The sequence below is a fragment of the Xyrauchen texanus genome, chromosome 9, assembly GCF_025860055.1.
Source record: "Xyrauchen texanus isolate HMW12.3.18 chromosome 9, RBS_HiC_50CHRs, whole genome shotgun sequence".
Taxonomy (NCBI): Eukaryota; Metazoa; Chordata; class Actinopteri; order Cypriniformes; family Catostomidae; genus Xyrauchen; species Xyrauchen texanus.
Window position 1 is genome coordinate 2,483,490 of NC_068284.1, and position 14,590 is coordinate 2,498,079.

The 14,590-nt window shown below is 37.3% G+C and overlaps 1 protein-coding gene across 2 annotated transcripts; it reads right to left on the reverse strand.

Annotated features, from left to right (window-relative positions):
* Window positions 1–787: 787 nt before the first annotated feature.
* On the reverse strand, window positions 788–7,192 carry LOC127648819 (gastrula zinc finger protein XlCGF9.1-like). Of its 2 annotated transcripts, none has more exons than XM_052133597.1 (3): window positions 7,157–7,192; window positions 4,465–4,688; window positions 788–1,263 (listed from the first exon to the last, which is right to left on the reverse strand). In XM_052133597.1, the coding sequence occupies exons 2-3, from the start codon at window positions 4,547–4,549 to the stop codon at window positions 839–841; spliced, it is 510 nt and encodes a 169-aa protein (XP_051989557.1). In that variant the 5' UTR covers window positions 4,550–4,688; window positions 7,157–7,192; the 3' UTR covers window positions 788–838. The 2 variants fall into 2 exon arrangements, with proteins under 2 accessions (XP_051989557.1, XP_051989558.1); XM_052133598.1 differs by lacking the exon at window positions 7,157–7,192 and adding an exon at window positions 4,783–4,892.
* Between the last annotated feature and the right edge of the window lie 7,398 nt (window positions 7,193–14,590).

Consider the following 14,590-nt stretch of genomic DNA (forward strand, 5'->3'; position numbering starts at 1 on the left):
TTGTTGAAATTCTCATCCTTTCCATAAATATTAAAAGTTATTTCTGGAAAATCTAAATTGTCTGTCATTTTGTATGTTGTTTGATCTGTATGCTGTGGTGGACTGTAGGCTAGCCTGTGACTTTTCAGTTAACTTTACAGAGTGATATGGAACCGTTATGTGGTCAAGACCTAGAACTACTTCCTAGCCATGCATTTACTTGAAAAATAATTGCACACCTTAGAACATCTGTCAACCAATCAGTATCAATCATTCACCAGCCCATGGTATAAAATATATATATAAACATACACGTATATCCAATACAGTGCATTGGTTGCTTGGTAATCAACTGTATGTCTACATGAAAATGCACACTAAACTAGGGCATAAGACCCTGGTTACACCACTGAATTCTATCTTTGGATTTTACTGAATTTTATTCAAGTCACTGCAAGTGAAGAGGAGCTTTGCTCACTGTAACAACTTTCCATGAAGCCTTTTAAAACGAACCAGTCGATGACCTGATTGGGTAAAGCTCTTTCCACATGAATGGCAGTGGAATGGCTTCTCTCCAGTGTGCACTCTCTCGTGCACTTTCAGGTGTTGTGGCCGACTGAAACTCTTTCCACATTGTGAACACTTGTATGGTTTTTCTCCACTGTGGATTCTTTGGTGCATCTTCAAGTCGCTGGCCCTAGTAAAGACATTTCCACACTCAGAGCACACATGAACTCTCTCACCGGTATGCAATCTCTGGTGCTCTTTAAAATTGTGCTGCCATGAAAAACTCTTTCCACACTGAAGGCATTTAAAATGCTTCTTTCTGACATGAGATGTTGTGTGCCTCTTTAAGTTCTCAATTACAATAAAAACACTTTTCACACAGAGGGCACTGGAAAGGCTTCTCTCCAGAGTGAGCTATTGTGTGCTTCTTAAGGCTGCCTTCACAAGTAAAAGTCCTTCCACACCGAAGGCATGTGAACAGCTTCTCTCCAGAGTGAGTTAGTGTGTGCCTCTTAAGGCTGTCAGAACGAGTAAAACTCCTTCCACACTGAAGGCATGTGAATGGCTTCTCTCCAGTGTGAATTCTCATGTGAGTCTCAAGGCGTCCTTTTTGTGTAAAACCTTTTTCACACAGAGGGCAGTTTATACATTTTTTGGTTCTTGCCTTTTGACTTCTTTTTTGGGATGAATTATTTTCAGAATTTGTATATGTCTGATACTGATGTTTCTCCTCCACTTCACCCAGTTCTTGACTTTCCTCTTTCACTTGCATCAGGTCTGAAATAAGTCAAAAATCAATTAACCCCTTACACAGTGAAGGCAAGATTTTCCTCCTAAAAGGCAAACAGAAAATTATTATAACTCTTATATACTCAATTGCATAATTTATTTAATCCATTCGAAATATGAAAAAATGGATGCACCGATATTTAATTTACGAGCCAATACCGATAACCCATAATTCACAGCTCACTGTGGCTGATACGATAACCGATATTTTAAAAAAAATTCACCTGAAACTGCTAAAATTTTGCTTTAAAAAAAAAAAATTCAAGTTGAAGAATTGTTTATAACTGAAATATTTCTCTGTGTGTTTATCAAACATATTTCATAACCAAATATTAAACTACAAATCTAATCTCAACGCACCTCAATACCTTGTTAACATACTACCGTGGTATTTTTTGTGACGGTTATCATACTGTGAAAATGTCATACTCTTACACCCCTACTTGTCATTTTTCTTTCATGAAACAAACAGAATATGAGCCCAAAAACACTGTGATACAATGTGTAGATTCTGAGGTACAGCCATATTCATGGAGTGCTTCTGACGATGTGGCTGCTCCAAGTCCTAGTGCCTGCCATCTCTGTCAGTGTGACTTATACAGAGATGCGACTTATCCGTGTTTTTTTTTTCTTTGAACAACACGATTTTAACCCGGTGCAACTTATAGTAAGGTGTGACTTTACTTCAGGAAAATACAGAATATACTTTAATGCCACCAGTTGCGCCGGTTTTCGTTACTACAGCAGCTTCTGACATGTGATCCAAAGAAAAAACTGACTCAACTCAACTCTCAACTCAACTCAATTTTATTTATAAAGCACTTTCAAAAACCACACTGGGTACCAAAATCACATTAATACAGCTTAAGAATGCAAAAAACATTTAAAACCTATAAAACAAGAATAAGATAAAATCTACCTAGTACAAATTATAATGCAATTAATTAAAAGCTAGGGAAAATAGATACGTTTTTAAGGCCCCCTGGAAAGAGAATAGAGACGGAGATGATTTTATGACCAATGGAAGCTCATTCCAAAGTCTAGGGGCTACCACCGCAAAAGCTCTATCACCTTTAGTTTTTAGGCGAGATCGAGGAACTGACAGACACAGCTGATCACCAGAGCGGAGAGACCATTTTCCATCTACTTCTAAGATGGAAAAAACTATTTTTAACAACAGCATTTATTTGTCAATCAAACTTGAGCTCAGAGTCAAATATAACACCCAGGTTTTTTACATAGGGAAATTTCTTTCTAAATTTACCTCACATCCCCTTTGACCAAAAACAATAAACTCTGACTTATCCTCATTTACATTTCTGCATTTGGCAGACGCTTTTATCCAAAGCAACTTACAGTGCAATTATTACAGGGACACTCCCCCGGAGCAACCTGGAGTTAAGAGCCTTGCTCAAGGACACAATGGTGGTGGCTGTGGGGATCGAACCAACGACCTTCTGATTAACAGCCCTGTGCTTTAGCCACTACGCCACCACCATCCCCATTTAATTGAAGAAAGTTGTTTGCCAGCCAACACTTCACATCGGCCATGCATTTATGCAGAGACTCAAAAGAAGGGTGCTTCCCATGTTTAATAGGAAAGTAAATTTGAGAGTCAACAGCATACAGATGGTAGTGAATGCCATGCTTATCAAAGATCTTTCCTAATGGAAGCATGTAGAGGGAGAATAAAATGGGTCCCAAAATGGAGCCCTGAGGAACCCCACATGTTAAAGGAAAAACTGATGAAGAACAGTTCTCTAAACAAACTGAAATCGTTCTACCCTTGAGATATGAAGAGACCCAATCCAAGGCTAACCCCTGAATATCAAGCTGATCTCTTAGGCGATTGATAAGTATGTCATGATCAACCGTATCGAAAGCGGCACTAAGATCCAGCAGCAGAAGACCAAAAGGACTAACAGAATCCACACCTAATAAAATATAATTTAAAACTCTCAACAGAGCGGACTCTGTGCTATGACCAGCTCTGAAGCCTGACTGAAATTTATCGAGCAAATTATTGATGGCTAAAAAATCATTTAATTGTGCAAGCACTGTCTTCTCTAATATTTTTGACATAAAGGATAATTTTGATATAGGTCTGAAGCTGTTCATATCAGATGAATCAAGGTTTGCTTTCTTAAGAAGAGGCTGAATAACAGCATGCTTGAAGCAGTTGGGAACAATACCAGTGGTCAGGCTACTGTTAACAATCGATAACACGCTTGGACCAATTGAGTCCACCACCTCCTTAAACAAAGTGGATGGAATAACATCACACATAGAACCCGTAGGCTTCATATGTGCAATTATATTTGATAACTGACACACTCAAAACAAAAAAGCCTCACTTGCCAGCATGAATGTTCATTTCCTGTGTGAATGGCTTAATAGGAAATCTATTGTTTTTATTCTAAATCTTTATCGCGCACACCTTAAGAGTGTAGTCAGGTCAAACTGCCTCAACTGTAAACTTAGGGTACAAGGGAAATTCTTTCAAGCTAGCACTAGCTGAAACTGGTTCCAACCATGTGCTTTCATAAACTTGAGTACAATTTTCATCATCCAGCCTTAACATTAGAAGTACTTAAACACTGACAATTTCACATGAACACAGTTTTTTCTCCATGTCAGTTTTTCAATTACTGGATTTAAAAATAATGGTTTGTATTAAATTTTCTTTTTGTGTCAGCTGCCAAAAGTTCACTGCATCGCTGTCTGCCATTGTTTAAAAATGATGCCATGGCAAATCATTGTTTCAAGGTATAAAAACATGGAATTTGTCATTGCCTTTAACCATACAGATAATCATTTTGATTCATAATGAAAAAAAGTGTAGGTAGTCAATTTATTGTAAACTCAACTGTAGAACTGAACTATTTACATAATTTAATTCTTCTGTGCAGTCTTTGCAAAAAAATGTATCCTGGATTGGCAGGCGAGTGGGTGGTGCATAGCTACTATTTCACACTTTCTATTAACACATACTTCAGGACGGATGACCATTCAGTGTTTCCACTAGGATTTTTTTCAGCAGTGGTACTGTTGTGCACGCGTCTATGAGCCTACAACGTTGGACACATATTAACAAGTGTTGGTGAAAGAATAGCTTAAAACAGGGATTTAAACCTGGGCCACATGAGCATTATGTGTGCCCTCATTAATGAATCAAGAATGGACACCAACCTATTTGTTCCTCAGTTTCTTCATTTTTCACTCTGTATGTTTCTGGATAACCCATGTCCTCTCTCTCCTCTTTAATTAAATCCATCTTTACAATAGTATGTCAGAAATTATTGACACACTTGAAGTTTGTACTGCACTTCTGGAAAACTTCTTCAATTCAAAGATGACAGGAATATTCACAGTATTTACTGGTGAATTGTGTTGTGTGGTAGAGAAGACCAGACCTGAAAGAAAATGTAAATAAAGGTCAGAATTTATAACGATTTGTATTAAGGAATAGTTCATTCAAAAATGAAAATTCTCTGATTATTCCCTTACCCTGATGCCATCCCAGATGTGTATGACTGTCTTTCTTCAGCAGAACACAAATGACTCGTCGATGAGTTCACGCGAGAATTTGGAAGCGCCGGTTATTTAATACATGCGAGAGTTCAGCCATTTCAAATAGAGCCCAAAGCCATTGGTTTTGAGAATAATGGCTGGCTGATGAAGTTATTGGCTGGCTAGCCGGCTCAGCCAAAACCTAAATGGCTGCTGCAGCCGCCAAACTTTTCATAGCTGCAAATGGCTGAAGCTGCCACTTCATGTCTACAGATGTCTATGTTATACTGATTTACTAGATCTCAATATTTCCAAGCAATGCATGGCTTACACTATGTTTCTACAAAATGCAATACAATGTAATAAAGAAAACACCAGATTTTACTTTCACAACGTATGTACATATTTGCTATAGTGCTAGAGCATTCAATAGCCACTGTAACGTTAGTGAATAAAGTCCCTGATGCTGTGTAAGAATGCACACTTGTCAAACTTCACGGAGTAACGTTATGCATATATTTATGACATGTACAGTAATTCACTGTTCAACTTTATAGTTAAGGCGAGACACTACGGGTGAATAGGGTAAAATCTTTAACTAGCAGATATCACCATGAAACTTTCTCAGTTGATTAGTTACATTAAGATGAGAAAAAAATGTATTACAAGTTTTCTTTAATTTAATGTTTAAATATGCAAATTAGGCAATATCTAATTAAATATGTGCTAATTTGCATATATTTAAAAAAACGAAATCTGAGTATTGGATAAAGCCAGGTTAAAAATATTTTTTTCATTGTGTTCACATATTAGATGGGAAAAAAATTACAGAGGGATTTATGGATATCTACTTTTGTTATCCTGTAAATCAGAATATAATGATTTTCGCCATGTTTTTTGGAATAAAATGTTATATATATATCAGGCTAGGAATAATATATTTACAAATCCCTCTGTAAATGTCTTCATAATATAACTAGGTACTACTGAAGTGGAGATTTCGGACTTGGAGTATGAGAGAAAGGTTATTTTGAGAAAACGGGCTTTAAAGATTTATCATCAGCCAATGAGATCGCGCATTCAGTCTTTTTACTTTCACGATTGGTTGCTGATAAAAAGGAAATGACTATATTTGGATCCAACAGTATTGTACAGAAGAGAGAGCGCTTCCTAACGGTGCATGTGATGAGAGGGTGAGTGACGGCAGAGATCGCGGAGAAGTAGGCTATGTTGATTAAGAACGCAAACTTTTGTTGAATTTATGAGAAATCTACAGACGCAAACAGACGAAGTGTAGTAAATGTGTATTTCGGACTTTTTTTCACCACAAGTCTGAAAGAAGACATGTTATTGAAGACAAATATCCAAAAATCTCAAAATTGACCAGTAAAAAAACCCCCGATGTTTTTGCCTGCCGTGTCTCGCCTTAATATAAACACACACTGTTATCAGTATTATTTTGGACAAAGTTTTGCACATTTCACTTCAATGTACACTGAAGCATGCGTCGTGAATTGGCAATGTGGAAACGGTGGTTTGTTACTGCAGTAATATCACGTTCAGTGCTATAAATCTCTCCGTTCCAGAATATTTGGTTCATAACATCAATATTTGATTCAGGTGTTTGTGCAACCGTGCCCTGAAGATTTAACAAAAGTCTGGGTAGGCCTAAGTTTAAAAAAAAGTAAGTAGGAATTAGGAAAGTATGTGAGAAGTGAGATCAAAATTACCTTGCTTGCTTCTTTCCGCCATTTCACCTCAGTGCGAGAAAAAATGCATCGCTTCTTCTGTACGGAAAACGAGCAATTTTAATTGGTCGTCAATTCACTGTGAGTCTGTGTATCGTAGCAACGAGCACAAGACTGTGCTGTTATGAATCCAGTGGGAAAATAGATCTTGTGTATTGTTTATATATTCCGTGTGTGTATGTCTCTATGTGATAGAATTATTATTTGATGCAAATAATTCTAGCCGGCTCAGCCAAACTTTATCAGATGGCGGCTCAATTTGGCTTACGAAATTATTGGCTGGCGGCGGCTGAAATTCTAAATGGCGCAAATGGCGGCGGCTTCGGGGTCTAATTTCAAACAGCATCAGAGCACTGGATGGAAGGGCTGATCTAAAGTTAAAAAAACGTTTTATTTATCGACTTGTTTCTTACATAAACCTATTCATTGACACTGACACCTAGACATTCATTGATCGACTGGAGTCCTGTGGATTACATTTTATGCTGCATAAATATGAATTTTGGACCGTCAAAGTGCTGGCACCCATGAACTTTCATTATAACAAATGACAAAGAACTCAAAAACTATTCACGGGAGACCAAATACAAGCAACTCACAATGTTCTGCATCGTTTTATTTACCTTAAATGCAGACGATAAACCTGCAACAGAAACAGCAGACCAATGATTAGCGGCGCAGCCTTATGACGTCATGAAACACAACGTTTCGGAGAATAAAAAAATAAATACAAATAAAAGCATTTTTCCTCTACCTATTTTTTAAAACAGTGTACTCAATATTACAGTGGGAGTTATGTGAGATAAATAACAAAATTATCATATATATATAATCCATTCGAATGTTGGGAGGGTTATTTTTATATTAAATACATTATTTATTACAGAATACATACTGTAATCCATTAGATTACTCAAGATCAGTAACTTATTCAAAATACTTTGGAGGGATGTAATTTGTTAGACTTCACTTGTTTATTGTTGACTATAAAAACTCTGTCAGTACAGTAAGACAAAATACACATGTTAAAAAAACATTCTCTGAAAAACCCAAATATCTTATGTTGTTTCTAAAACAAGATCAGTCAAATTTATCTTGTTTTAAGGATTTAAGATATTTTTTACAAGAATTTCAAGAATATGATTTTTGCTATAAGATCAAAGGTCTTAAAAAAAAAAAAGAAATTATGATCTAACGTGAATTTTCTTGATAAATAAATATGATCGTGTCTGGTAACATGTGCATGTAAAATGTAAATTGTCAGCTTTACGCTATTTCTTCTGCTCCAAACTTACTTCAAACGTACTTCTCTGTCTGCTCGTATGAATGTCACACATCATCAGAAAGTGTTTCACCACTATTCAAATGCACTTCTGATCACATAATTTATATGTAGTATAAATGTTTTCCATCTGAAAGAACTAAATATTAAATGAAACAAATGACAATAAAATACAAAGTAATCTCTTCAGTAATCTAAATACTTTTTGAATGTAACTGTATTCTAAATACCAATGATTTAAATTGTATCTGTAGTTGAATACAGTTACATATATTTTGTATTTTAAATATGTAATCTTGTAATTTAAAAACATAAAACTATATTTATAAACAGTATATACACTGGTGGCCAAAGGTTTGGAATAATATACAGATTTTGCTCTTATGGAAAGAAATTGGCACTTTTATTCACCAAAGTGGCATTCAACTCATCACAATGTATAGTCAGGGCATTAATAACATGAAAAATTACTATTACAATTTGAAAACAATGTTCAGTACCAAATGATCAATTTATCATGATTACTCAAGGATAAGGTGTTGGAGTGATGGTTGCTGTCTAGATTTGATCAAAAATGACATTTTTCAAATAGTGATGGTGCTGTTTTTTACATCATGTCCTGACTATACATTGTGATCAGATGAATGCCACTTTCGTCAATTAACGTACCAATTTCCTTCCGAAACAGCAAAATCTGTACATTATTCCAAACATTTGGCTGCCTGTGTGTTTGTACACACACACACACATATTTTATACAATTGAAGTCAGAAGTTTAAATACTCCTTAGCCAAATACATTTCAACTCAATTCCGTTTTTTCACAATTCCTGACATTTAATCGTAGAAAACATTCCCTGTCTTAGATCAGTTATGATCAATAATTTATTTTAAGAATGTGAAATGTCAGAATAATAGTAGAGAGAATTATTTATTTCAGCTTTTATTTCTTTCATCACATTCCCAGTGGGTCAGAAGTTTACATACACTTTGTTAGCATTTAGCATTCCCTTTAAATTGTTTAAATGTAACCTTTTGGGTAGCCTTCCACAAGTTTCTCATAATAAGTTGCTGGAGTTTCGGCCCATTCCTCCAGACTGAGTCAGGTTTGTAGGCTTCCTTGCTTGAAAAATGCTTTTTCAGTTTTGGTCACATATTTTCTATCGGACTGAGGTCAGGGCTTTGTGATGGCCACTCCAATACCTTGACTTTTTTGTCATTAAGCCATTTTAGCACAAATTTGGAGGTATGCTTGGGGACATTGTCCCAAGCAATGTAAGACCCATTTGTGAACGAGCTTTAACTTCCTGGCTGATGTCTTGAGATGTTGCTTCAGTACATCCACATCATTTTCCTTCCTCATGATGCCATCTATTTTGTGAAGTGCACCAGTCCCTCCTGCAGCAAAGCACCCCCACAACATGATGCTGCCACCCCCATGCTTCATCTCTCCATAAAGTAAGATCTTTGTCCCCATGTGCACTTGCAAACAGTAGTCTGGCTTTTTTATGGTGGTTTTGGAGCAGTGGCTTCTTCTTGCTGAGTATCCTTTCAGGTTATGTCAATATAGGACTAGTTTTACTGTGGATATAGATACTTGTCAACATGTTTCCTCCAGCATCTTTACAATGTCCTTTGCTGTCATTCTGGGATTGATTGAAAGGCTGCTCACTGCAGAGCCAATGAGTGGAGCTTGACCTAATCCAGCTCCACCTCTAGATCCAGCCGCACCCCTATTCATCTTGGTAGTGCTAGTTCAGCGAGCAATACTGTGGAAAGATGACGGACAGAAGATTCGACATAGTGGCAGTCTGTAAAACTGAACTTTAAAGGTAAACTGAAATTTGAGACATGTGTAAAAGGTTTCCATAGACATATTTCACTCGATATCTCGATATGAATGTTAATGTTAGTGATTTTTGAGTCATCAAAATCAAGTAGCAAATCATGTATGGATTGCCATTCAACAGGAAGGTATGTGTGTGAATTATTTTAAGTTCTTTATACAGTTCAATTATACTGTGTGTGTGTTTGTGTGTGTGTGTCATAACATTAGTGTTCATAAACATAAATAAATAAATAAAAATATGTCATTTAACATTTCCTCGTATTGTGAAACCTTTGGGAACTCAGAATCCCAAAGTTTCACATACTTCTGCACACAAGGATATTTAATGTATTAAGTAAATAATCCAAATCTATTAAAACAATTTGTGTTTTTGTTATGTCTTGTTTTATCAGAAAATGTAGCACAGATGTAGATATAATGAAGTATGTGAAAAACTGAATCACAAAAAGGGTTCACAAACTTTCAATCACAATACGCTGTATGTAATTTGTAATATGTAGATTGCTCAACAAATGATTAATATTCCCTAGCACAACAGGTTATTTTTTTCTTGTATTTTTCTTTTTCCCTTTCTCTTTTATCTCGATCTTATTTTATGTCTGTTCATTTTGATAATTGTTAAATTCATAACCAAGGACAACTGTATAAATACTCTTTAGACCAGGGTAGGCAATCACCTTGCTAGGGCTGGTGTAGGGTTAAGGCATCTGTTTCAGACTGATCAGCTAATAGTCTCTGATCAGGGCTTTAATTAGTATAATCAGGTGTGTTACTGCTTGGAAAGAACAAAACTCAAATTTTCCCTGTGAATTCTTCACAGACATTCCTGATTGCATCTTCCCGCTTCTCTTGTATGATCCGTATGATTCTCTCCACAGCCATGTATGTTGAGTTCCACTGAGTTTTATTTGGCCAGATGAGCTGGAGCTTGCATTTATCTTCCACAATTTCTGCTGCTGACTGACCTGACTTGTTCCTGATTGCTTGGCGTTTCCCAAAGACTGCACGTGATAGTCGTTTGTATGTGCCATTCTTCTCTTCTGCCATGGCAACATCTGTTATGGCGACTAAGTTTAACAGGTGGCATGCACACCTTTGATGTGGAGGAAGCTGGTATTCAAGACCGCTATCTTGTTCCATGATGCTGAATGTGTCCAGGTAGTTGGATTTGGGCTCTTCAGAAGAGTTATGGTCTGACCCTGACTCTGCTTCCTCAGGCTGGCTTTGCTCACCAAACACACTGAATGCTTTAATGAAGTTTTAGCCACTGTCTGTTGTGGTTCTTCCCACTTTCCCCCTTATTCTGTATTGGCATTGAAAGTCATCAAGGGCACCTGCTAGGATATCAAATGTGTGGGACCCTTTCAACCTCTGGCAAGCAAGTGCAGCAGATCTCCTCTCCAAGGTTTCCTCATCTATCCAAGGAGTTGTGCCCCCCTATGTAACTTTGCTGGTGCGCTGTCCAACAATCTGTAGTGGTGGCAACATAACTGACTTTACTGAGATGCAGCATCAAAGTCTTCTTCAACTGATTGGCAGCTCCAGAGAGTGGGTCTGGAAATTACCTTGCATTGAGGATTCAGTGTCAATAAAAGTTCTTTAAAAGCAGGTTGTTCAACCACAGAAAATGGATGAAGACCCTCACAAATAAAGTAAATCATTAGCTTGTCAACCTTCGCCTGTGGCACACGTCTGTTTGCACCCACTGCCATCATGACCCTTATTTTTGCTTGCTTACTTAGGGTTACTGGTGGTTCCAAGGTTTGCTTCCATAATGCCACAAAGTCACTAAAGACCTTCAGCTTTGATGGATGTGAACAAAATCTTTTCATCAGTATGTAAATCAATGTCTTAGAAGATATGAACATGACTATGAAAAATAGTGGAAGGTACGCCTATATTCTAGTCAACGTCATACTCCTATTAAAGGGATAGTTCAGATGTTTTGAAGTGGGGTTGTATGAGGTATTTATGCGGTAGACAACGCTCAGCACTCTCCCTGTTTGGAGGAGCAGCGAGATATGCTGCTGAGCACAGGGACAGCAACAAAAACATATTTTATCCTCCTATATAATAATAACTTATTTAATATCTTATTTATAATTAAATCTCAGTCTGTTGCGATTTGAAAAGGGCACAACGCCATATCGTGCTTTCGATTTTAGTTTGTTTGATAGATACTTTGCCAAAGCAATGGTGCAACACAACATTAGAGACCTTTTATGTTATTATGAGAAGTTTTAAATGTGCACTTGAAGCCGAAGGGGTTGCTTAAATATGGCCAGGGGTTCACTTCATTTCCTTTAAGTTCAACTTCAGCAGAATTTAACAGGGATTCGCTTTGTTTTTTTTTTTTAGCATTTTTGTTTTTTACTCCGTAACAGATGTGATTTAAAATGTAGTGAAGTACAATACTAAAAAACAAAACATACTTAAGTAAAAGTAAAATTACAGATTTTAAAAAGTACACAAAAAAAACTAAATTACAGTAACGCAAGTGAATTCGTAATTCGCTACTTTACACCTCATAATGTTTTAGATTGTTTTCAGGTTTTGCATGGTTCCTTTCAGTTTAAACTTGGTGGGCAAACTCCAGGATTTTGATATATTGGTTTGTTTTCATTCTTATATATGGACTTGATAAACCTTGCTATGCACTCTCTTGCCAGTGCTATTAATTGATAAATTCACTAAGAAATAAAAGCCAGCTACACACTTTGGTCTTGGATAACTGGAGTTTGTCACCCATTATGACATGTATGGCAGTTCTGTTTGAGACCATACTTTTATGATTCAGCCAGTTCTGGTTTATGTTTTGGTATTTGTATAACTCAGTCATACCGTAAAACCCAACCACTGGCTGTAACACGAGGAGGGGAAGCTCTGTTTTAAAGCCTAACTCTTTTTTAAAAAAAAAGATATATTACAATATGATCCACTGTTTTTCACTTAAATGTGACTGCTCAAGAAGATGTATTATTATACTGTTTTATTATAGAAACTTGGTGAATCAAATTTCACCTGGCCATTGTACAATGTCTTCACTGTCAGACTGTGAGATACAAGTTTTTAACTTGTAAACCTTTATTATCTGCTGAGTGTAATCATCAAATTCCTATACAGTACACTATATACTGTATGTACAGTATATGGTCTTATTCCTCTCTTAATTAACAGGGTGCACCACTTCAGCTGGGAGGGACTGACTGTGGGATATTCATGTTGATGGTGAGTGGTCTTATAATTGCTATACCATTGTCTGTGCTAAACACTGCATTTGTTAATATAACACAAGTTTTGATTTCAGTACACCCTCTATGTGACCCTTGGGAAGTCCTTTGATACAAACTCACCACAGCTAAATCAGTTTATGGTTATTTGTTGACCAAAAAGGAGAACACAATTAAAACGTTATAATTAAGATTGACAATTGACATCTTTTATCATACTGACATGCCTGTAATCAGGAGGTGATGGTGCCATCAGTTACTTCAGGCATATCTTCTGGCAAGGTATGATATTGATAACTATACTTTAGATGAAAATCTCCATTATGTGCATTCCTGGTAAGCAGGTAATTTGTAATAATATAAAATAATGCACAACTGGAAAACTCTTTTTCTTCATAGTCAAGTATTATAGCCAATCAGCCAAGAAACGATCCTACCAGAACCCGATGTCATGGAGGTCACCCCAACACTAAGAATTCATGTATGTACAGGTAATGTTTATTTATGTATTTACCTTTCCTATTTTATAAAGGTGTACAGGGTTACCAGATTGGGCGGTTTCCCGCCCAAATGGGCAGTTTTGCAATCTTTTTTGCGGGCAAAAATGGGTTTGGGCGGGTGGATAAAAATTGGGCTGGTTTCGGATCAGTTCGGCGGGTTTTTGTACCTGAAACCTCGGTACTTCAGATCCTTCTTTCGGCGACTCTCTGTAGCCTACTCTCACTCACTCACACACACACACACACACACACACACACACACACACACACACACACACTACAGGTCTGGCTGACGTGCCCCCTAAACTCACAACAGACACTCCCTCCCTTCAGCTCACGTCACGCACGAATAGGCTAAGTCTAAGGTCGATGTACTTTTGCGTCCATTCCTTTTAATTGAATAATGAAAAACATGCTTTCTTTTTATTCGTTTTCAGACTGGTGAAACAATATTCACAAACTTATTTTCCTTATATAGGCCTACAATGCTTAGATATTTAACTTCACATATAAAAAAGAAAGCCTAAAACAAAAACATTTCAAAAACTGTAAAATGTTAAGTTATATAAAAATAAATTATTTTATGATACACATATTACTGTCTTAAGTGAACTCATTTATAAACGCCATTAATAATTGTCATTATTATTATTAGCCTAAAAATCACCCACAGCCTAAATCACCTCTCTGTATTGTTCCAGAGACATGGCTCTTCTCATTCAGCACTGCGGGAAAAATATAATTTCCTGGTTTGGCCTTAGAATACCAGTAAAATCGACAATTTCCATATTAATTTGTCCATCCATCCATCCATCTTCAACCGCTTATCCGAAGTCGGGTCGCGGGGGCAGCTGCTCCAGCAGGGGGCCCCAAACTTCCCTATCCTGAGCCACATTAACCAACTCTGACTGGGGGACCCCGAGGCGTTCCCAGGCCAGTGTGGAGATGTAATCTCTCCACCTAGTCCTGGGTCTTCCCCGAGGCCTCCTCCCAGCTGGACGTGCCTGAAACACCTCCCTAGGGAGGCGGCCAGGGGGCATCCTTACCAGATGCCCAAACCACCTCAACTGACTCCTTTCAACGCAAAGGAGCAGCGGCTCTACTCCGAGCTCCTCACGGATGACTGAGCTCCTCACCCTATCTCTAAGGGAGAAGCCCGCCACCCTTCTGAGGAAGCCCATTTCGGCCGCTTGTACT

Bases quoted from the DNA above. Each gene is read 5' to 3' on its own strand.
- LOC127648819 (XM_052133597.1), bottom strand. From the start codon at position 4,549: ATGGATTTAATTAAAGAGGAGAGAGAGGACATGGGTTATCCAGAAACA. The intron at 1,264-4,464 runs GTTGGTGTCCAT...GACTTATTTCAG, and splicing joins AGAAACTGAGGAACAAATAG to ACCTGATGCAAGTGAAAGAG.